Below are 24,894 nucleotides of genomic sequence, written 5' to 3'. Positions count from 1 at the left end.
TCATGCAGTTAGCATCTGGTTTTGCTTGCGCTCAAACAATTTAATTTTAACTTGTAATATGGGCACTAACCCGCTCACGTTAAAAGTTTACTTTGAGTGGTGTTTGCATGCAAGAGAAAAAAAATTGCATCCCAGTTTGTAATCTTGTTCCTGGTTTATTCCTCTAGGTCATCCTTATAAATATTCTTATCTCTCACATTCCTCCAAAATAGTTACTGGCAGGGTGGACAGGGCCAGGGTGTGTAGGATTTGTTTGTATCTGTAGATATAAACACCATACTGTCTATTCCTAACCTGCCATTGGCAGAACTGTGCCTGCCCAGCTTAGTGCTCAATTTACTATGCACCTTAGCTGTGGGTGGCTGCCTGTACTCCCCAGAAGTCCTGGTTAGTATAGCTGCAGACTGCCCTACATACATGTCATAGAAGGGGGCACCAATGATCCACTTTCATTTTTTATTTTATGATTTCAAATTTAGCATTTTAAAAGGGGTTGGTTGATATACCTGGGCCATTGGGTAGCATTTGCCACCCTAGACCAAAAGTTGCTAGTCCTCCCCTGCTGACTTGCCTATCGTCAAACAGGCTCCAACACAAGGAGAAAGGCCCTCTGAAAACTACCTGGAACTTCTTACTCTAAGAGCAAATTTAATTTTGTTTTATATTCAAGAGTCATGTCATTTTTAAACACGTTAAAGGGATTGAGTGTGATTAGAAACTGTAAAAGGAAAGAGCTGCAATGCTGAGCAAAAACAAGGTGGGGAAGGAATAAAAAAACTAAACTAAACTGCATCTTAAATATTAGAACATGGAACTCTTTCCACTTTTTATCATTTTCAACGTTGCACATAGTAGAGTTACTGGGATGTGGTCAGCAAACTTCCAAAGTCACCACTGCACTTGTGTTCCTGCTCATGTTTACATATGTTCAGTCACTCAATGTATTAAAAATATCACTCACTGGGATCAGGAAGGTCATTCTCATGCTCTTCTCTCTCCATTTGTTGACACCATCCCTCCATTCGCTCTTTCTCTGCCTGAAGAAGCTTTAAAAACCAGTGTCCATCTCTGTGACAAACCGACCTGTGAACTGCTTCCAGTGGATCTTCTGTAATGGAGTCAATCCATGGATCCGGCGGAGGTAATATGGAAGGATCAAAATCAGCATCAAAGTCTTCATCCACTGCACAGGCATGATAATGATTGCCTGAGCCCTGGATGCTTACAGTGGAGGTACAAGCATCTCGGGAATACTGTTTGGTCAGTGGTCGACTGTACTGATATTCCTGGTCTGACAGTTCCACTGGACATTCAAAATGCTCCCTGAGGTCCAAATCTGCTTGCACAGCAGCGGTAACACTGTTAGATCGGGTCAGTCTGCGTAACCTTTTCAAAGAGATACATTAAAAAGAGAAGTCACTACATAAATACAAGCATATAATCAAAAACTATCAAGTCACCACATATTAACACTTTAACAGCTAAGAAATTTTGCACCTCAGTGTTGAAGACAACTTTAGAAACTTTGAATTTAAACTCAGTTTCAGTGCTTACACTGGGAATATTCAACAACCATATATTATTGTTTTCAGGTTTTTTTTCAACAGATTGTGCACTTTAGAGAAGGCCTTTAATGCAAAACTAATCCAACATACACATCAGATACACAATCAATATTAAAAGAGCCAGACTGACCAGTTTTGATAGGGTTGCCATATTGCTTCTTTAAGGGAGGACACTTATGAATAATACATATGTCAGGGTCTGTTTAACTAAATGTTTGAAAAATACCCTGACATACGCATTTTTTATATGTGTCCCCCCTTAAAGAGGCAATATGGCAACCCTAAGTTCTGAGTATTTGATATTTTTCATATACTTTGTTATACCTATATATTAAATAGCCTGATATCAAAAGCTCTTGATTACTTTGCGTGTGTGAGAGCTAGGGATGGGCGAATATTTCGCAACATTCGAAAAATGGCACGAATTTTAACACATTCGTTCGTTCAAATCGAATTTCGAATGTTTACATAACATTCTAACATTCGATTTTCGAATGTTCGGTTTCGAATTTTACGATTACATTCGAAAATTTTCGAATTAGAAAAATTTGAATTTAGATTGTAATAGTATTTCTAATGCTTTTTCTTTAAATGTAATATTCGAATTATGCAATATTCGAATTCGAAAAATTCGAATTTAGATTGTAATAGTATTTCTAATGCTTTTTCTTTAAATTTAATATTCGAATTATGCAATACGTGTATTCGAATTCGAAAAAATTCGAATTTAGATTGTAATAGTATTTCTAATGCTTTTTCTTTAAATGTAATATTCGAATTATGCAATATTCGAATTCGAAAAATTCGAATTTAGATTGTAATAGTATTTCTAATACTTTTTCTTTAAATGTAATATTCGAATTATGTAATACGTGTATTCGAATTCGAAAAATTCGAATTTAGATTGTAATAGTATTTCTAATGCTTTTTCTTTAAATGTTATATTCGAATTATGCAATACGTGTATTCGAATTCGAAAAATTCGAATTTAGATTGTAATAGTATTTCTAATGATTTTTCTTTAAATGTAATATTCGAATTATGCAATACGTGTATTCGAATTCGAAAAATTCAAATTTAGATTGTAATAGTATTTCTAATGCTTTTAAATATAATATTCAAATTATGCAATATTCGAAAAATTCGAATTTATATTCGAATTCGAAAAATTCGAATTTATATTCGAATTCGAAAAATTCGAATTTATATTCGAATTCGAAAAATTCGAATTAATATTCGAATTCGAAAAATTCGAATTTATATTCGAATTCGAAAAATTCGAATTTATATTCGAATTCGAAAAATTCGAATTTCGAATGTAGACATTCGATATAGTTATAAACATTCGAATTCGAAAGTGACATTCGAAAACTGTAAATAACATTCCATTTTCAAATTTTTAAGAATATTCGTTCTTATCGACATTCGAATTTAGAATTCGAATTTCGGTAATAACATTCGTTCTACATTCGAAATTCGAAAATTTGCACATTTGCCCATCCCTAGTGAGAGCCTATTTAAAATTACATCTTAAAAACTCCCCACATAGTAACATTTATGTATGATTTTTTCTGATTGACAGAGGCCTTTATGCATTCAAAAGTGCACGTGAAAGCATTTGTCATGCTTCAAAACACCTAATAAAATTCTAGCAAATAATTATAATACTTAAAGGGATATGAAAGGAAAAAATGTTTTTGAATGTTTTGATAGATTAATATATAATAAAAAATTAATCAAATACCATGAGTTGTTTATTTATAACTGTTCACAGTTTACATTCTAAAGTAGGTGGATTTCCAAACACACCGTGAAGCTAATTTGCATTAGCCAATCTCGGTGGGCAACCTTGGTTCTATTTTCTACATAGCCACCCCTGCTTGTGCATGCATGCACGATGAATTAAATTACTCCTGCGCATGCACAATCTATTCCGGAGTCCTTGCAACATCAGCATTCTTGTGGTCACATATGCAAAACAGAATGAGAAGCAGTCTGCCAGGAACGAACAGCAGCATCAATAGCTTGTTCTATGGCCCGGTTGCCACCTGGTAGTAGCTTCTTTCTGCCCAATTGTGCTTTTCACAGAGGAAAACTTTCCTGTAGTATATCAGTCTGATCCCGCCAGCATGGTCAGTCCAGCCCCGAAATACCAGGCAATTCTCCTCTGAACAAGGAACATGACAACCCCAGACGATCGTTTCGGCCTCCTTTGGGCCTCGTCAGTGAGGTGCAGCCATATCCCTCTAAGCACATTGGGCAAGGAGTCCACGTCTGGTTTCCCCCATCACCCTTAGGTAGACTATCCCCAGGGTCATATTTACATATGCAAAACAGAATGAGAAGCAGTCTGACAGGAACGAACAGCAGCATCAATAGCTTGTTCTATGGCCCTGTTGCCACCTGGTAGTAGCTTCTTTCTGCCCAATTGTGCTTTTCACAGAGGAAAACTTTCCTGTAGTATATCAGTCTGATCCCGCCAGCATGGTCAGACCAGCCCCGAAATACCAGGCAATTCTCCTCTGAACAAGGAACATGACAACCCCAGACGATCGTTTCGGCCTCCTTTGGGCCTCGTCAGTGAGGTGCAGCCATATCCCTCTAAGCACATTGGGCAAGGAGTCCACGTCTGGTTTCCCCCATCACCCTTAGGGAGACTATCCCCAGGGTCATATTTACATATGCAAAACAGAATGAGAAGCAGTCTGCCAGGAACGAACAGCAGCATCAATAGCTTGTTCTATGGCCCGGTTGCCACCTGGTAGTAGCTTCTTTCTGCCCAATTGTGCTTTTCACAGAGGAAAACTTTCCTGTAGTATATCAGTCTGATCCCGCCAGCATGGTCAGTCCAGCCCCGAAATACCAGGCAATTCTCCTCTGAACAAGGAACATGACAACCCCAGACGATCGTTTCGGCCTCCTTTGGGCCTCGTCAGTGAGGTGCAGCCTTATCCCTCTAAGCACATTGGGCACGGAGTCCACGTCTGGTTTCCCCCATCACCCTTAGGGAGACTATCCCCAGGGTCATATTTACATATGCAAAACAGAATGAGAAGCAGTCTGCCAGGAACGAACAGCAGCATCAATAGCTTGTTCTATGGCCCGGTTGCCACCTGGTAGTAGCTTCTTTCTGCCCAATTGTCCTTTTCACAGAGGAAAACTTTCCTGTGGTATATCAGTCTGATCCCGCCAACATGGTCAGTCCAGCCCCGAAATACCAGGCAATTCTCCTCTGAACAAGGAACATGACAACCCCAGACGATCGTTTCGGCCTCCTTTGGGCCTCGTCAGTGAGGTGCAGCCATATCCCTCTAAGCACATTCTTGTGGTCACATGACTGCAGTGTCATAGGAGCAGAAGCATCGGCAACGGCTCTCCTAGACTAACGAGCATTGAGAGATGGCTAAAACAATTGTAAAATGAATATATAATCAATAGCGAACAATAAAAATCTGAACCTTTAATAATTTAAATCTTTATTTTCTGTCATAATCCATTTGCTGACCTGGCACTGTACTATTTAGATATTGTGCAGCGAGGTCTGTAAAAAGCCGATAGCATACTAAGGCCTAGATTTGGAGTTCGGCGGTAAAAGGGCTGTTAACGCTCCGCGGGCTTTTTTCTGGCCGCACCATAAAATTAACTCTGGTATCGAGAGTTCAAACAAATGCTGCGTTAGGCTCCAAAAAAGGAGCGTAGAGCATTTTTACCGCAAAAGCAACTCTCGATACCAGAGTTGCTTACGGACGCGGCCGGCCTCAAAAACGTGCTCGTGCACGATTCTCCCATAGGAAACAATGGGGCTGTTTGAGCTGAAAAAAAACCTAACACCTGCAAAAAAGCAGCGTTCAGCTCCTAACGCAGCCCCATTGTTTGCTATGGGGAAACACTTCCTACGTCTGCACCTAACACTCTAACATGTACCCCGAGTCTAAACACCCCTAGCCTTACACTTATTAACCCCTAATCTGCCGCCCCCGCTATCGCTGACCCCTGCATATTTTTTTAAACCCCTAATCTGCCGCTCCGTAAACCGCCGCCACCTACGTTATCCCTATGTACCCCTAATCTGCTGCCCTAACATCGCCGACCCCTATATTATATTTATTAACCCCTAACCTGCCCCCCACAACGTCGCCGACACCTGCCTACACTTATTAACCCCTAATCTGCCGAGCGGACCTGAGCGCTACTATAATAAAGTTATTAACCCCTAATCCGCCTCACTAACCCTATCATAAATAGTATTAACCCCTAATCTGCCCTCCCTAACATTGCCGACACCTAACTTCAATTATTAACCCCTAATCTTCCGATCGGAGCTCACCGCTATTCTAATAAATGGATTAACCCCTAAAGCTAAGTCTAACCCTAACACTAACACCCCCCTAAGTTAAATATAATATTTATCTAACGAAATAAATTAACTCTTATTAAATAACTTATTCCTATTTAAAGCTAAATACTTACCTGTAAAATAAATCCTAATATAGCTACAATATAAATTATAATTATATTATAGCTATTTTAGGATTAATATTTATTTTACAGGCAACTTTGTAATTATTTTAACCAGGTACAATAGCTATTAAATAGTTAAGAACTATTTAATAGTTACCTAGTTAAAATAATAACAAATTTACCTGTAAAATAAATCCTAACCTAAGTTATAATTAAACCTAACACTACCCTATCAATAAAATAATTAAATAAATCAATCAGCCAATCAGATTGAGCTCGCATTCTATTGGCTGTTCCGATCAGCCAATAGAATGCGAGCTCAATCTGATTGGCTGATTGGATCGGCCAATCGGATTGAACTAGATTCTGATTGGCTGATTCCATCAGCCAATCAGAAAATTCCTACCTTAATTCCGATTGGCTGATAGAATCCTATCAGCCAATCGGAATTCGAGGGACGCCATCTTGGATGACGTCCCTTAAAGGAACAGTCATTCGTCGTTCAGTCGTCGGTCCGGATGGATGTTCCGCGCTGGAGGTCTTCAGGATCCTGCCGCTTCGCTCCGGATGGAAGAAGATCGAAGATGCCGCTTGGAGAAGATGTTTGCCGGTCCGGATGTCCTCTTCTTGCCGGATAGGAGGAAGACTTTGGAGCCTCTTCTGGACCGGATTATGGATCGCCAACCCCCGCTTGGGTTGGATGAAGATCTTGGAGCCAGGACGGATCGGTGATACCTGGATGGTGAAGACAAGGTAGGAAGATCTTCAGGGGCTTAGTGTTAGGTTTATTTAAGGGGGGTTTGGGTTAGATTAGGGGTATGTGGGTGGTGGGTTGTAATGTTGGGGGGGGGTATTGTATGTTTTTTTTTACAGGCAAAAGAGCTGAAATTCTTGGGGCATGCCCCGCAAAGGGCCCTGTTCAGGGCTGGTAAGGTAAAAGAGCTTGTAACTTTTTTAATTTAGAATAGGGTAGGGAATTTTTTATTTTGGGGGGCTTTGTTATTTTATTAGGGGGCTTAGAGTAGGTGTAATTAGTTTAAAATTGTTGTAATATTTTTCTTATGTTTGTAAATATTTTTTTATTTTCTGTAACTTAGTTCTTTTTTATTTTTTGTACTTTAGCTAGTTTATTTAATTGTATTTATTTGTAGGAATTGTGTTTAATTAATTTATTAATAGTGTAGTGTTAGGTTAATTGTAGGTAATTGTAGGTAGTTTATTTAATTATTTTATTGATAGGGTAGTGTTAGGTTTAATTATAACTTAGGTTAGGATTTATTTTACAGGTAAATTTGTTATTATTTTAACTAGGTAACTATTAAATAGTTCTTAACTATTTAATAGCTATTGTACCTGGTTAAAATAATAACAAAGTTGCCTGTAAAATAAATATTAATCCTAAAATAGCTATAATATAATTATAATTTATATTGTAGCTATATTAGGATTTATTTTACAGGTAAGTATTTAGCTTTAAATAGGAATAATTTATTTAATAAGAGTTAATTTATTTCGTTAGATAAAAATTATATTTAACTTAGGGGGGTGTTAGTGTTAGGGTTAGACTTAGCTTTAGGGGTTAATCCATTTATTAGAATAGCGGTGAGCTCCGATCGGAAGATTAGGGGTTAATAATTGAAGGTAGGTGTCGGCGATGTTAGGGAGGGCAGATTAGGGGTTAATACTATTTATGATAGGGTTAGTGAGGCGGATTAGGGGTTAATACATTTATTATAGTAGCGCTCAGGTCCGCTCGGCAGATTAGGGGTTAATAAGTGTAGGCAGGTGTCGGCGACGTTGAGGGGGGCAGATTAGGGGTTAATAAATATAATATAGGGGTCGGCGATGTTAGGGCAGCAGATTAGGGGTACATAGGGATAACGTAGGTGGCGGCGATTTGCAGTCGGAAGATTAGGGGTTAATTATTTTAAGTAGCTGGCGGCGACGTTGTGGGGGGCAAGTTAGGGGTTAATAAATGTAATACAGGGGTCGGCGGGGTTAGGGGCAGCAGATTAGGGGTACATAAGTATAACGTAGGTGGCGGTCGGCAGATTAGGGGTTAAACATTTTAATCGAGTGGCGGCGGTGTGGGGGGACCTCGGTTTAGGGGTACATAGGTAGTTTATGGGTGTTAGTGTACTTTAGGGTACAGTAGTTAAGAGCTTTATAAACCGGCGTTAGCCAGAAAGCTCTTAACTCCTGCTATTTTCAGGCGGCTGGAATCTTGTCGTTAGAGCTCTAACGCTCACTTCAGAAACGACTCTAAATACCAGCGTTAGAAAGATCCCATTGAAAATATAGGCTACGCAAATGGCGTAGGGGGATCTGCGGTATGGAAAAGTCGCGGCTGAAAAGTGAGCGTTAGACCCTTTAATCACTGACTCCAAATACCGGCGGGCGGCCAAAACCAGCGTTAGGAGCCTCTAACGCTGGTTTTGACGGCTACCGCCGAACTCCAAATCTAGGCCTAAGTGATCTGGCTCAATCAACTGCGCATGCATTGGGGACTGCTCTGTATTAATATAAATATGTAAATTAGATGTGTTTGATAGGACAGTAATAGAACGTTTTGGACGGCCCATTTTTGTGGGCAGTTTTTTTTATGATGTCAATGTGGATAAAAAAAATATGATTTAAATCAATTGGAGGCTTCATTTTTGATAACAAGTAGGAAGGGTTTATTTTTTTAACATAGTTTAATCGATCTGTATGTTTTCAAGTTCGATCTTCTGACAGTTTTATAATCCCGTAAAATAAATACCTAATCCTTAAAGCAGAGAAAAAAAAGTATTTTCACATTTATAGGGACATGAAACCCAAATGTTTTCTTTCAAGATTCAGATAGAGAATACAATTTTAAACAACATTCCAATTTACTTCTATTATCTAATTTGCTTCACTCTTTAGATATCCTTTGTTAAGAAATAGCAGTGCACATGGGTGAGATAATCCCACAAGGCATCTATGTGCAGCCACCAATCAGCAGCTACTGAGCCTATTTATATATGCTTTTCAACAAAGGATATCATAAGAGAATGAAGGAAATTAGACAATAGAAATAAACTGTAAAGTTGTTTGAAATTACATGCTCTTTCTAAATCATGAAAGAAAAAAAAAACATTTTTTATTTTTTTATAGAGTATTCCTAAATAATGTTTCTTTTATTAGAGGCTGTATGTTTAGTAATAGTCTCCATAGCGTACAAAATTGAAGTGTATGTTATGTATTTAAAACTATAAAGCTCTGACAAATTATTGAAAATGGATCAAATATTTGTCATACATGCCTGAGCCTGCTTGGCATTGTGCAAACAGAGTTTTCCTAACAGTAAGCATTATAGAATGTGTTGTGCAGTTTCCCTTATTTCACTGTGTGTAATACTTGCTTTTCTCAGGACTGTATATCTATGGAATGATTCTAAGAAAATATTTTTTGTTTTTAATAAGGTAAAAAAGTGACATCACTAACATGTTTACCTATTAAAAGTTCCGGGCAATGCTTTCATTCCTCTTTTGATATCTCAGGTATTTTTTCACTAACAGAAAAAAACATTTACACATATTTGAAGGCGTGGGAAATTTTTGAAAACACTGCACATGTTATGTAATGGGACCTTTTACTTTCATGCTCATTTTGCTCTTTAACTCCATGGCTACCAGATAAGGTAACAGAGAAAACTAGGGATTTTTAATTTTAACCACTCAAATTTTTCAAATGCAATAAAAGCATTGTGTTCTTTAAAAAGATTGATAACGCCTTTACTATCCATTCCCCAGCTTTGCACAACCAACATTGTTATTTTAATATACTTTATGACGTTTAAACCTCTATATTTCGGCCTGTTTCTAAGCCACTACGGACAGCCTCTTATCTAGGGTTGCCTCCTTTTGCCCAGCCGATTCCTGGACACTTTGAATTTGGGCGTGGTTGGGGGCATGGCAGGGGGGGTGACTGGGGGCGTGGTTGGGGTGTGGCTTCACACGGCTTTAATAAAATATATTTTACCATTTTTGCTGCCTCTCAGTGTGTGTGTGAAGTGTCAATGAGCTGCCTGTCAGTGTGCGTGTGAAGTGTCAGTGAGCTGCCTTTCAGTGTGCGTGTGATTAGTGTCAGTGAGCTGCCTGTCATTGTGTGTGTGTGTGAAGTGTCAGTGAGCTGCCTGTCAGTGTGCGTGTGAAGTGTCAGTGAGCTACCTGTCAGTGTGCGTGTGATTAGTGTCAGTGAGCTGCCTGTCATTGTGTGTGTGTGTGAGAAGTGTCAGTGAGCTGCCTGTCAGTGTGTGTGTGAAGTGTCAGTGAGCTGCTTGTCAGTGTGCGTGTGAAGTGTAAGTGAGCTGCCTGTCAGTGTGTGTGCGTGTGAAGTGTCAGTGAGCTGCCTGTCAGTGTGCGTGTGAAGTGTCAGTGAGCTGCCTGTCAGTGTGTATGCGTGTGAAGTGTCAGTGAGCTGCCTGTCAGTGTGCGAGTGAAGTGTCAGTGAGCTACCTGTCAGTGTGCGTGTGATTATTGTCAGTGAGCTGCCTGTCATTGTGTGTGTGTGTGTGTGTGTGAAGTGTCAGTGAGCTGCCTGTCAGTGTGCGTGTGAAGTGTCAGTGAGCTGCCTGTCAGTGTGCATCTGAAGTGTCAGTGAGCTGCCTGTCAATGTGCGTGTGATTAGTGTCAGCTGTCTGTCATTGTGTGTGTGAAGTGTCAGTGAGCTGCCTGTCAGTGTGCGTGTGAAGTGTCAGTGAGCTGCCTGTCAGTGTGCATGTGAAATGTCAGTGAGCTGCCTGTCAGTGTGCGTGTGATTAGTGTCAGTGAGCTGCCTGTCATTGTGGGTGTGTATGAAGTGCCAGTGAGCTGCCTGTCAGTGTGCGTGTGAAGTGTCAGTGAGCTGCTTGTCAGTGAGCTGCCAGTCAATGTACTTGTGATTAGTGTCAGTGAGCTGCCTGTCAGTCAGTGAGCTGCCTGTCAGTGTGTGTGTGAAGTGTCAGTGAGCTGCCTGTCAGTGTGTGTGTGTGTGAAGTGTCAGTAAGCTGCCTATCAGTGTGTGTGTGAAGTGTCAGTGAGCTGCCTGTCAGTGTGTGTGTGAGGTGTTATGGAGTCATTGTGTATGAGCTGTCATTCAATAAAAAAATTACTGAATATTTAACCGCTGTTCTTTTATATACTTATATACTTTACAATATCACAATTAACTCCTTGAATGACAGAGAGCACTGCAAGTCTGCAACACAATACGAAACAATGTGATGCAGCATGTCCTGGCAGCCAAGGGGTTAACCCATCTTTTCAGGCAGAGTGCGGTTACCTTAGTCTCCCTCTCTCAGCTGGCAGATCAGAGTCCTCCTCCATCCATGTTAGCAGCACAACAGTAAAACCCAAGGACATCCCATACGGCTCCGGTAATTATTTAGACAGCAGAAACTGTTGCAGCGGGGAAAAAAAATAGCAGAAGTCTCTGGCGAGCAGTAACTATGTCACCTAATGCGACTCCAGTCTCCAGTAGTTTGGTATCCGCAGCCATTTTTGCGAAGGGCAAACTGTGTGACGCGTGTCGCATCAGTGTGAGTCTAGTTTTCCCTACTTTCGCCCTAGTTTTCCCTCACATTGCCCTGCCGGCCCAGCAGCCAAAGTTTTTTAAAAAAAATCAACAGTGTTGTGTGTGTGTGAGAGCCTAGTTCCGGGACATACAGTCCCAGACTGGGACTTTCCTGGTGATACCGGGGCAGGTGGCAACCCTACTCTTATCACATGCTTTTTATTAGCTTTTCACAGCAAGACAGGGCGGGCTAGTTCATGTGTGCAATATAGATAACACTGTGCTCTCTCCTGTTGTGTTGTGCAGGAACCAGCACTAATTGGCTAAAATGCAAGTCAATAGATAATAAATAAATAAATAAATAGCCCTGAGGTAAGGGGGCTGTCTGCAGGAGCTTAGAGACAAGGTAATCACAGAGGTAAAAAGTGTATTAATATAACTGTGTTGGTTATGCAAAAATGGGGAATGGGTAATAAAGGGATTATCTATCTTTTTAAACAATAAAATGGTTGGAGTAGACTGTTCCTTTAGTTGAAATGGTTTTTATTGAGTGCAAAAATATCATAACAAAATGAACATACATAGAGTAAACCTGGGCCACCAATGACCCAGCCCACACCGGGCACAACAATGTGGTATGACATATAAAGGCTTGTGAGAAAAAGAAGAGATTGAAGGACCCAGTCCGGAGCTGGGTCTCCAGCACCCCAGTTGCACTTTTTCTTTTTTGATTAGAACAATACAAACATAATAAAAGGTATACATAAAGAAAAAAGAAGAAAAACATATATAAATTGAACATTAATAACAATAAACCTGTCAGGATGCTGAATGTCTACTTTCGGCCTCTTATCTCTGGATGTCGCAGCTATTTCCCTGACTGTGCTATGGTTTGTGTCTACAATTACCTCTCAGTCTCTCTCTATCATGTGATTTAACAGGGGTTGGTATTGGCTCCCCCCATTATCCAGTAGAACCAGATTTTCCCAAAAGAGTCCATCCTATTTTGTAGGTGGGCAGCTGTCTCATGCATAGCGTACATTCCGGCAAGTTTGTTAGCAATCTCCGACCAAGTCGGTACTCCTGTCTTCCAATGTTTGGCTATTAAGGTCCTAACTGTGGTGAAGATTATTCTAAGAAAGGTGTTTATGTGGGAGTTGTATCCCTGGGTTCTAGCATTTAATAAGGCCTGTGAGGCACTAATGTTTATACGGTCTCCAATCAAGTTGGACAAGAAGTCTGAGGTCTGATCCCATATATTCTTAACCTTGGGGCACTCCCACCACATATGTATGTATGTACCCCTGGTCCCGCACCCTCTATAACAGAGACCGGAGCCCCCCTTGACAGAGTGCGCCAGTCTCTCGGGTGTCAAGTACCAATGAAACACCAACTTCAAGCTATTTTCTCTGAGATCTGCACTCAATAAACCCTTATTTGCGTCAAATGTTATAGTGTGCCATTCCTCTGTTGTTAAATCAATATTCAAGTCTCTCTCCCACCTATTGACAATGGGTGGCTTATTCTTTATGCTGGCTGATTGTATCGCGTGGTACATATGTGAAATAGCTTGTTTGGATCTGTGATGTGGGCTGCACTGTTTCCCAAGTGTTGTGGATTGATTTCCCCTCCCCCCAAAAGTGTAAGAATGGAAAGCCGAGGAGATCTGCAAATACACAAACCACTGTAGGGGCAATGGATCTAATTTTCTTTGTAATTGTGTAAATGTGATCATAGAACCTTGTTGTATAAAATCTGCCACCCTGTACAGGCCTTTATTTTCGCATTTGTCTATATGTATATGACAGTCTCCCGGGAGTATGTATTTTAATGGCCTTTCGAGAGTGTATTGTGATACTAACTTATGAGAATTTATTGATTTATGCCATTGTCTGCAAGAGGTCAGTAATGCGTGTGGTTTAAAACCCTTTATGGTCTTCAGCGTCTCCTTCCTCCATAGTACTTCGTCTGCTGAGCTAAGTCCCCCCATAGCAGCTTCTAAAGCAGGCCATACAATATCGCAGTCTCGTCTCCCCAGTATCACAGTCTGAGTGAGTCTGGCAGCCTGGTAGTAGTCCCTTAGATTGGGGAGCCCCACCCCCCCTAATTGTCTGTGTCTCGTGAGTATTATTCCGGGGATTCTGGCATGTTTACCTCCTCTTAGATAAGAAATTAGTTTGGACTGGATAATATCTAAATCTTTGTTGGGGACCTCAATTGGTAGTGTCCAAAAGAGGTAAAGGAGTCTAGGTAAAATGTTCATTTTGATCGACGATAGTCGCCCATACCACGAAAAGCAACACTGTTGCCACTTCGTGATGTCCTGTTTTATAGATTTGTACAAAGGAGGATAGTTGGCTTGGTAGAGTCTATCAAAATCAGGTGTCAGCTTGACCCCCAAATATTTCACATGGTCATATACCCAGGAAAAATCTAAATTAATCTCTAGTAGTTTGATAGTGGACCTTGGGATAGCGATGGGGAGGGCTTCGCACTTGTCCACATTGATCTTATATCCCGAGATTGTGGAAAATCTATCCAGGATGTCATAGACAATGGGCAGGGAGCTAGTCGGCCTAGTCAGGGTCAAGAGGACATCGTCCGCGAATAGTGTTAATTTATGGGATTTTCCCCCTATCTCAAGACCCCAGACCCCAGCCTCCCCCCGAATGTATTCTGCTAGTGGCTCTATGCAAATGGCGAAAAGCAGAGGCGACAATGGGCACCCCTGTCGTGTGCCGTTTAGAATGTTGAAAGTGCGAGATTGGTGACTGATCGCTCTCACATACGCTGTAGGGTTGGAGTATAATGTGTTTATTGCAGAGATAAAGGTTCCCCCGAACCCCATTTCTTTTAGTACCGCCATCATATATCCCCAATCCACCCTGTCGAATGCCTTCTCCGCGTCCAGAGAAAGGAGCAGAGAAGGCACTCCATGACTCCCAAGATAGTCTATCACCGACACCATCCTTCTTATGTTATCTGGGGCTTCCCTATCCTTAATGAAACCAACTTGATCTGGGTGTATTATAGTGGGAAGAATGTGTTTTAGTCTGTTAGCTAGGATTTTTGTGATAATTTTGACATCCTGATTGATGAGGGATAGACTGTTCCTTTAAAGGGACATTCTAGTGTAGCTGTATTGAACCTATAGCACAAGAGTTCAAGGTAGCACTGTCTAGGCTACCAATGTACTGCTTGGATTTGAAGGCTGAAAAATATGTATAATAATTATGAATAAATGATGAATCCTTGCTACATATCTGCAATTAAAGGGACAGTTAAATCACAAACTTTCATGATTCAGCTAAAACATGTAATTTGAATAAACTTTCCAATTTACTTATATTATCTCATTTGCTTTTCTCTCTTGGCATTTTTGTGAAAATCCTACCTAGGTGTACCTGGGAGCTAGCTACTGATTGGTAGCTGCACAAATATGCCTGCTATCATTAGCTTACCTGATGTGTTCAGCTAGCTCCCAGTAGTGCATTATGGCCCCTTCAACTAAGCATACCAAGAAATGAAGCAAATTTGAATATAGAAGTAAATGAAAAGAAGTGACATTGTATGCTCTATCTAAATCATGAAAGAAAAACTGTGGTTTCATTTGCTTTTCAGTATATATATATATATATATATATATATATATATATATATATATATATATATATATATATATATATATATATATATACACACACACACGTGGGGATTAAACACATAGTTAAAAATATTCTTCTAGGTGCAATACATTGCTCATCCCAAGAACATGCCATCTAATCATTGTAAACATCTTGCTCAAGATCAGGGAGACAGGGAGGTGAAGGGAACTTGTAGGCGGTGGCCCACATGATGCCTAAACCAGATTTTTATTTTACACTGGAGATCACCTGTTGCTTACACCCAGTTTATAGACCTCAGGGCAAGCATCCCCCAAAGGCAGGGACAAAAAAAAACAACAAGGTACAGGAAAAGAAGTTGGGTGCTTGTTTTTTGCACACTCTCTAACTGTCCCAGCAACTAACTTCTGCAGGATTCTGCTTCTAGCCTTTAAAGGGACAGGAAAACCCAAAATGTTCTTTCATGATTTGGATAGAACAAAAAACAATTAAACAACTTTTCAATTAACTTTTATAATCAAATGTGCTTCATTATCTTCACATCTAGTTAGCCAATCACAAGAGACAAATGTGTGCAGGCACCAATCACCAGCTAGCTACCACTAGTATACGATATGTGCATATTCTTTTTCAACAATCCCCTTCCATGTTTGTGGTGTACACAGGTAAACGCAAGGCTCAGAAAGATAGTGCAACTACTCTTTCCTTTTGGCTAAGGAGTGTTTTTCGTTTGGCTTATGAGGAAGCTGGTCAACACCCTCCTGAGAATCAGGAGAATCATGCAAGTTTAATTTGGACTTCCCTATCCCTTTAACCACCAATCAAACCTTTTCTCAAATAAGATTGTGGCCAATAACTTTTGGTCTCAAGAGATTCACTTAAGAGTTACTCTTGTGCTCAAACAATAATATAGTTATGATATAACACCTTTATGATCCTTTTTTAAAAAAAAAAAAAAACAAACAAAACAAAAAAAACAGCTCCCCCAAGCATCTTACAAAATCACTTTATACCCATTATAATGGAATGTTTTTAAATATCTGATAAATGTGCTCTCAACATGTGCCGGAAATTACTGAATGGCCAGGTGATCAAACCTCCCATCTGCTCCAGTGCAAGTGAGGTGTATACAGTAATTATACTGTACATTATACAAGCTAAAGATTATACAAACTAAAGATAGGAAATCCTGGGGCAATGCCTAAACTTGTTCATTGTGCAACACTATATCAGGTTTCACAGAATTAAGATACTATTTGCATACTCATAGGTATTAAAAGTAAAATGTTTCATTTTGTTATTAAATGTTTTTCCCAGCCGCTGTTTGAATAAGGGACATTTTTGTTTGTTATTTTATTGCTATCTTTACAAAGTTATAATGTAATCAGAGTGCAGAGTCAAACAGAAAGGGACTATATATTATCATTAATACTAAAGTTTGTGTTTATTTTGCTTGAACTAGAGTGACATGAAGCCTTTACATTTTTGCTGGTTATGTCACAGTACAAACAAGGTCTGGCATTAAAGGGATATAAAGGTTGCAGTTGAAATGTGCATGTGCATTTCAATTATAAATTCAATATACTTCCATTAGCAAAAATTCTTCTATTGGCATACACACATATGCTATGAGGGTCTGTGCACCAATATTTAAACACTCCACCTTCTTAGACAGTCAGCAGTGGCTTCTATGACATTAAGTCAGTTTTCACAGGCACAATACACAGCACTAACAGCTCTCTGAGCTTGAATACTGGTGCTTGGGTCCCTCACAGCATATGTGTGTATGCCGCTTTTATTTAAAATTCAAATGGACCCATGCACTTTTCTATAACTTCCTTGGTCTAAAAGTATTTCATTTAAAATACATTGAATATACAAAATACAAAATGGATGTATTTGTCTGAAAAGATAGCCATACAAATTTATTTATTTTGTGAATATGACTGAGAACAGAACTGTAGACTCAAAATAAATCTGAGTTTTTAAAACTTTAGTTTACTTATCTGCATAAAATATAACAAGAACATTGATTTTGTTATTCTATTATGATTTTGGAAGAATGTGATTATAAGGGCTATATTACCAATGGCGTGCGAGCGATAAGGGATATTATGCAGCTCATTGCACGTATTCCGATTTGAAAGTAAACGTGTTTACACGGCAGGTTAGCGCGACTTCAGAGCTCTGGTTAACTGTTACGCGAGACAAAAAAGTTTCTCAAAACACATAAAAAATACATTTAAAAGTAAAGTTATGCTCATAATAACACTGTCTAATAAAATTTATCGAAAAAAATTGCATTAGAAGGGTATGAGTTCTCAGGCATGCAAAGGCCTTTAACATAGATACACACACATACACATGTCTAAATATGTATGTATGTATATATATATATATATATATATATATATATATATAAAATATATGTGTGTGTGTGTGTGTGTTCATATGTATTTATGTGTACATATTCCTATAGATATATAGGTATAGATAAGTATTTTATATGAACAAAATCATATATATACAGAAATATATATTTAATAATAAAAGGTACATTAGTTTCTATGAGAAGAACATAGGGATATAAAGTATGTGTTTTGTACATTGTATTTCCCAATTTAGATTTTAATGCAGTCGGTTAGGGCACATGAAAACTTAGTATTCTTAAGGCACGTTATTGAAATATTACATATAAAATATTGTAAAAAATATAGATATGTTCTATGGATTATTTAGAATATTTTACAGTATATTTAATAATTTATTAAAAAATGTTTTATTACTTTTTATTTAATATTTAAATAACATAACCGACTGCGTTAAAATCTAAATCGCAAAATCCAATGTGTGTTATTTTCCATTCCTATGTTCTTCCCATAGAAAATAATGTACCTTTTATTATTAAATATATATATATATATATATTTATATTTATATATATATATATACCTATCTATACATAAAAATATATATGTATTTAAGAATAAATCAAACATATTCTGTTATGTGAAGAAAATTGGAATGTGAAATATTAATATTTTATGTTGGGTTTAGCACTCTTGAATATAAGCGGTCTGGTTTGCACGCAAGTATGGGTGTTAGGTTTTTTTTTGCGCTCCATTGACTTCTAAGGGAGAAGTTAAAGGGACAGTATACACCAATTTTCATATATCTGCATGTAATAAACACTACTATAAAGAATGCACTGATACCAATATAAAAATCCAGTATAAAACTGTTTAAAAACTTACTTAGAAGCTCCCAGTTTAGCTCTGTTGAAAATGTCATCTGGAACACCCACTGAAAGTGCCTGTATAGCAAAAATAGCAGACACTGCCCCCTCCCCTGCATATGAAAAGGCTCCTAGCTTACCTTTGTTAAAAAGGTAGCTGGAACACCCACTACAAGTGGGAAATATCAGACACTCCTCCCCTCCCCCTTCCTCTGCATATGGAAAGACTCTTAACACAAACAGGAGCAAGCTGGAGGAGGAATACATCAGTATAGTTATAAAAAATAAGCAAAACTATACATTTAAAACAAAAAACCTGTATAGACTATATAAATGGATCATCTAAAAAACATTTATGCAAAGAAAAATCTAGTGTATAATGTCCCTTTAATGAGGTTCCGATATGTTTTTTACTTTCAACTACGTAATACGAGTGTAACCTGACACAGGCAAAAAGCCTCCATTTAGCAAAGCTAACGAGCAAGCGTGAGTGTTTATTTGTGCTCCACTTGTAATCTAGACATAAATCTCCTTATACAGCAAAAAGCACCATGCTTGCCTCTGTGGGGAGGGGGCTCTAAACAAGCCCTTACCACCCCAGCATGATAGGAATATATAATAGAACCTCTTATTTGGGCTTTGCAAAAATGATTTTAATTAAAATTAAAGGGACATTAAGGACTAAACTGGTACTAGCTAGAATGATGCATTCGAAGCAAAGATTACCCTGAGAATAATATGCAGATGTATTTTTTTTTATTGTATTAGTTGATTACGACCTAGTTTCTATTGATTGTGATGCCAGGGCCACCCTTAGCATTTGTGGGGCACTAAGCAGAGCCCCCTCATTATCCTCCACCTTCATGCCCTGCCCTTTGCATGACCCACCCCTGTCCCCACAGTCAGTGTTACCTATATAAAGAATAACACTATATATTACCTGATACCATAACCACTTCTTCATAAACTAAATACAGGATGTACATTGCACCTTACTCACACCCCTGACAGTGCGTGGCCCCCTAAAGCAAGTGGCACAGGGCAGGTGCCTCTCACCGCCACGTCCAAAGGCCAGGCCTGCCACCTACCATCAGTGCCCAGTCACCCACTGGTCGCCTGGTATTTTTTAGGTGGACGGCTGGCAAGTGTGCATGTCAGATTATCAGGGCTGTATATATGTAAGAAATATCAGTAGTGCACTTTACTTTCATTTTGCAGTAAAGCAGGCCACAACTATTTACAGCCTGATATCTTGCTCAGTAAAATTAAGTAAAACAACAAATTATTAGTTTGTAAACATTTTATTATTATTGTGCTATAGTATTAATCCATTTGAGTCGGCACTTAAGTGTTAACATCGAAACTAAATTCCGATGTCAACAATTGCTGTAAAAATTAAATTGCGCAATCGTTGACGGGATCATGTGATTTCAAGGCCGGAATTGAATCATGGGGCACTGCCTATGTTGCTAGGCAAGCCCCACCCTCAGTCCAATCTTAATTTCGTCAAAAGGGGGAGGCTGTAGGACGCCTTATAACTTAAGGTAGGACGTTCCATGCCGTCCCTCGGTGTTAAAGCCCAACACACATGTATTGGCAAAAATGCTTCTTAGAAAACTTATCACTGTTTCAGTGAAGGCATTTACTGTGCGTGGACTTTATGTAGATATGCCTCATGCACCTGCATTCAAACATTGTGCCTGAGCTATTCTTGGCATGTATTTGTCATCAATAACACAGACTGAATCATCTCTGACACAGTATATGCAACCTGAGCAAGTTCAGAGTTTGAATGCAAAAGGCACGTGCGTGTGTGCTCTGTGCACATTAAAAGCTATCACCGAAACTAATACGTATTATTGGAAGCATTTTTGCTAATACACATTTCTGGCAAAAATGCTTAAATTCAAAAATAAAAGACCTTTATGTGCACTTCTGTTTCGAGTTTTATGTCTCTAACTTAAAATAAGCTTTTGCTACAGGCCGCTCTTTTAAGTCTTTGAAGATTTTCTGAACATCAAATAGATTAAAAACATAATAACATTAGTGAGTGAAATATGTGTGCTTTTGTATATTTAAGCGTGTACGTTTGCACAGTAGTTATCAGTCTTCTAAACATCAGCCATGAAAACATTTAACACTAGTTCCCGGAATAATGCATCAGTCGCTCTCCTCTTTTGTTCTAAGGACCATACAAATCCAGTGACTTACACATTACAAATGGAATGACTCACTCACCACCTTTGTTAGTGACTACACAATGTGTTCTTATCCATCTGAGTCACCACCCCTGTCCTCTTTCTTGGCACGGCTCAAAGCAAGACTTTTGGTGATGGTAAAGCTGCCAGTCGAGACTGGATATATCTACTGAATAAGTCATGTCCCTGATACATGTGCTCTCTACAGTACAAAAAATGCTCCAGCACACACAATCTGATACACCATTTGTAGACAATATTGATTTTATATAATATTCCCTAATATCTGAATAAGCAAAAGATAATATTTTTTTTTTAAAGGGATATAGATAGAGCATTATTTGCTATATAGATAGAGCATGTAATTCTAAACAACTTCCTAATGTATTTCTAATATCAATTTTCTTCATTCTCTTTTTTATCTTTTGTTAAAAAGCAGAAACGTATGCTTCGGAGACGGCCCATTTCTGGCGCACTATACGGCAGCAGTTTTGCAAGAATGTTATCCATTTGCAAGAACACTAGATGGCAGCATTTTTCCTGCCATATAGTTCTCCAGTTGCCTACCTAGGTATCATATATACATTATCTGATAATAATTATTCATAAAAATATTAATAAAAAAGTTATAACAGTTAAAAGGTATATGGTATATGGCAAGATGTTTGAATGCAAATACATATACATGTCTAAATATGTGTATGTATGTATACATGTGTATTTATGTGTTTATATGTGTTTATATATGTATGTATATATATATATATATATATATATATATATATATATATATATATATATATATACACATGTGTACACATATATTTATATGTATAATTTGGAGCCCTATATACTCAATTACTCAATTACCTGAAAATAATAAAAATATTTTTTTATTAAATATTATATGAATTATGGTTTTTGCTGTAAAAAAATACATTCCAATTTCCTTTGTATTTCAAAATATTTATTTCTCTCTATATAAATGAATATTTATAATTAAAAATATAATTTTATCCTATGTGAAGAACATAGAAATGTCACTTTGGGTCAGAGGTGTAGGGTGCATAAGATGTTTAATTTCAGCGGTATTAGCGTTCAGGCGTGAGCGCTAAATACCGCTCCACTTGTAATCTGGCCCATAGTTGAGTTACATGCCCTGCTATATAATATCTCGCACCACAGACCACTGCTAGTAGCATATAAAAACAATTGCAACAGCAACACTTAGGATATATGATTGTTAAAGGGACAGTAAACACCTTATAATTAATTAAGACATTTCTGTTGTGTTGCTATAGAAAAACATATCAGCCAAGTCTTAATGTTTTTAAAATAAATTAACATCCTTTTTTCTAAAAGGGTTATGAAAACAAGCCAGCATATAGATAGAGTCTAATCTTTACAAGTAAGCACGCAACAGAATGCCCACTAAGCTTGTAGACACCAAATACAAACTGTGAAGGAAGACAGCTCCAAAGAAAGTAACATACTGCTAGCTCTACTTCTGAGTACGCATCTGTTTTTCAGTGAGATTTTAGTTTCAGGAACAAGATTTATTGAGTTCAGGCCAATATCTCATGATACTACAATTACTGATGTAGCAACAACATTTATTTACACCTGCAGTCAAAATGGAACAAAAAGGGAGATTGAAATAAAAATATAGGTAGGAAAATGTAGAAGAACATCATGAGGTTCCCACCAGTGCCCCCTGAACCCTTGATATTTACCTTTGTAGTTAACTTTTTGCATCTACAAATGTTATGGTTTAGAATCCCCCATGCACAGAGGCTCTGGGCTGTTTAACATTCAAAATAACTTTACTCTGTATCTTAGCAGTAGATTTTCAGATCAAACTTCAGGAGGTTCAGCAGAAATCTGTTTGCTATATTTCAACTATTTATCGCCTATGGTATAACTTTTGAAAAAAAGCATAACTTATGTTTCAATTGTAACCAACCTAAAAAACACTCCTGTGCTGTAGTTGATGACCTAGTGCAGCGTTGACTAACCTACAGTTTATACCACAGCCGGCCAGGGGCGTATTTAGGTTTTGTGCTGCCCTAGGCACTCAAAATTCTGCTGCCCCCCCCACCCCAGGTTTAAGGCCTTTTTTTAGAAATAATATTTTTGGGGCAGGGTGTAAAAAATTAAAAAAAATAATGTCTTTTTAAGTAGATGTTCAGGGCTTGCATTCACTCTGGTCACACACACACACACACACACACACACACACATATATATATGTATATACACACATTATTTTGCCAGTCAGATGATTAAAGTGTTTATATCAGAAAAAAATATCCTTCACTGTATGATTGTTTGTCAGTAGGTAGTTGTTTAACCTTAAACATCTTCTTTGGTGATTGACAGTTATTTAAGCAAAATATCTGCTTGGATAAATATGTAATGAATATACAAACTGGCCTTTAAAAGTACTTAAAAAATACAACAGTAGTTATGATAGGTTTAGGAATTGTATCCTAGGGGATAAAGTCACATGATACAATCATAATAAAGTATATCTTTGTATTGTTTCTGAATGTATTAAATGCATACAACTTATTTTCAGTTGTGTTTTAAGTCACATAGTTGTATAGATTCAGCAATAAATACTTATTCTTTGCATGTATGACAGATAGACAAACAGTAAATGTACAAGTATCTACTGACTAATCCATTTAAGTATTTTAATGCCTAATGAAGATGTATCGAAGGGAGAAAGGCATATGCTGTTTCACAGTGGTCACGGTGTAGTCTGTGTGAGTCTCAATCACGCGGTGGAGCCAGGAAGAATACCGCATTCCCTCTCAGTCCAGGCCAGGCTGCGCAAGTGAGCTCCGCCTCCACTGTCACAACGACATGCGTATCCACATACAATCTCATAGGACAGCAATAGCTGGGCCAGCCATTTAAGTCATTTGTAATTGGTTGATTTAGCCACCCGGCCCTGAGTTCAGTAGAGTGGCCCTAGGGACTCAAAATTCTGCTGCCCCTTAAAAATCTGCCTCCCTAGGCACCGGCCTCGTTGGCCTATGCCTTAATACGCCCCTGCAGCCGGCACACACAAGCCTCTGCTATGGCACGAGAGCCTAGGTTCAGAAATGTCACTGTCAAACTTCACCTAGATACTGTATTGCCCTCCCATTTCTATGGGCCTGCTAATGGTTTGCCCTGCCTTCCATTGCCATTGCCCATCGGCTAATGTGTGGAGGAGGAGGGGTTAGGAGTATAGGGCGCAAAGAAATGCTAAAACCTCTGGTGAGATATATAGTCAGATATATGGTTATATATAGTAACAATCTTGTAAAAAAATTAAAATAAACTTGTAAAAATAAAATATAAGGATCAAATTTTTTTTTCAAATATTACCACTGGACTTTGAAGTTCATAAAAATAATTTATTATTTATAGATAGATGACAATCTGAAAAACAAATGTGAATAGGGCTATAAGGCTGTAAAAGGTATATTCGATTTGAGGATTGTGTTATTTTTAAGCACATAGAAGTACTTAATGTTAAATATTAATTATAGCGCTACACCTGGTACATTGTAACACCTAGTGTAGCAATAGAATCAATTTGATTTCTGAAATTTTTCGGAAAATTGATGTATGCAATTTTGAATATTTGAATATTTTATCGGGTTATCTTGGTATACATATGGTAAAAAAAGTCAACTTGTGTATAAGTTACAATAAAAGAAAAGAAAAAGAAAGCAAAGAAAAAATAATAAGAGAAAGACTCTAATCTTAAAATGGCAATAGTCAATAAAAATAATAAAAGCGTAGTCGGCCGACTATAAAAATGAGCTTACTTTGGTTTTAGTTTTAGCGTAAAAGGTATTTCAGCATGAAAGGTATTTTAGCATATAAAAGTAATAGCAGTTTGACCACCGGTGGATTTTAAAGTTCCTTGATGTGTCCTTACATGTAATAGGTATGGTATTTGTGATGTATTAGGGTGCAGGCGTTTCTAAGCGTAGCCAGAGCTCTACGGACTAAAAGAGATGCAACAGTAAGGAGCGGTAAGGTATTTACTTACTGTCTCTTTTAGCCGATTCTGGAGCCTGGTTGTAGATCCGGTTGATGTTTGGAAGTTTCTCAGCTCAGCTGATTATTATCCACAGGCGGTGAGGGTTTCGGATGTGTTGGGTAGTTTTTAGTTGGTGCTTTTTCTTTATGCACTTTTTATTGCGGTAGAAAAAAAAAAAAAAGAAGAAGGGTTTTTCTTTTATCCTTATATAGGTATGTCAGTGTAAACTCTTTCCTCCAATTTCTTCAGTCTG

General features: G+C 38.2%; 1 protein-coding gene across 2 annotated transcripts in view; it reads right to left on the bottom strand.

Annotated features, from left to right (window-relative positions):
* The window catches only part of DLGAP1 (DLG associated protein 1), a 710,871-nt gene that overhangs the window by 95,866 nt on the left and 590,111 nt on the right, over nucleotides 1–24,894 (bottom strand). For both annotated transcript variants that reach the window (XM_053714947.1, XM_053714948.1), the window contains one exon: nucleotides 962–1,386. In XM_053714947.1, the coding sequence (XP_053570922.1) occupies nucleotides 962–1,386 (425 nt within the window). The remainder of the gene's footprint in view (nucleotides 1–961; nucleotides 1,387–24,894) is intronic.

This window comes from Bombina bombina, chromosome 5 (genome assembly GCF_027579735.1).
Source record: "Bombina bombina isolate aBomBom1 chromosome 5, aBomBom1.pri, whole genome shotgun sequence".
Lineage (NCBI taxonomy): Eukaryota > Metazoa > Chordata > Amphibia > Anura > Bombinatoridae > Bombina > Bombina bombina.
Note: the sequence above shows the minus strand (reverse complement) of the source record. Positions and strands in the feature narration are given on the sequence as shown.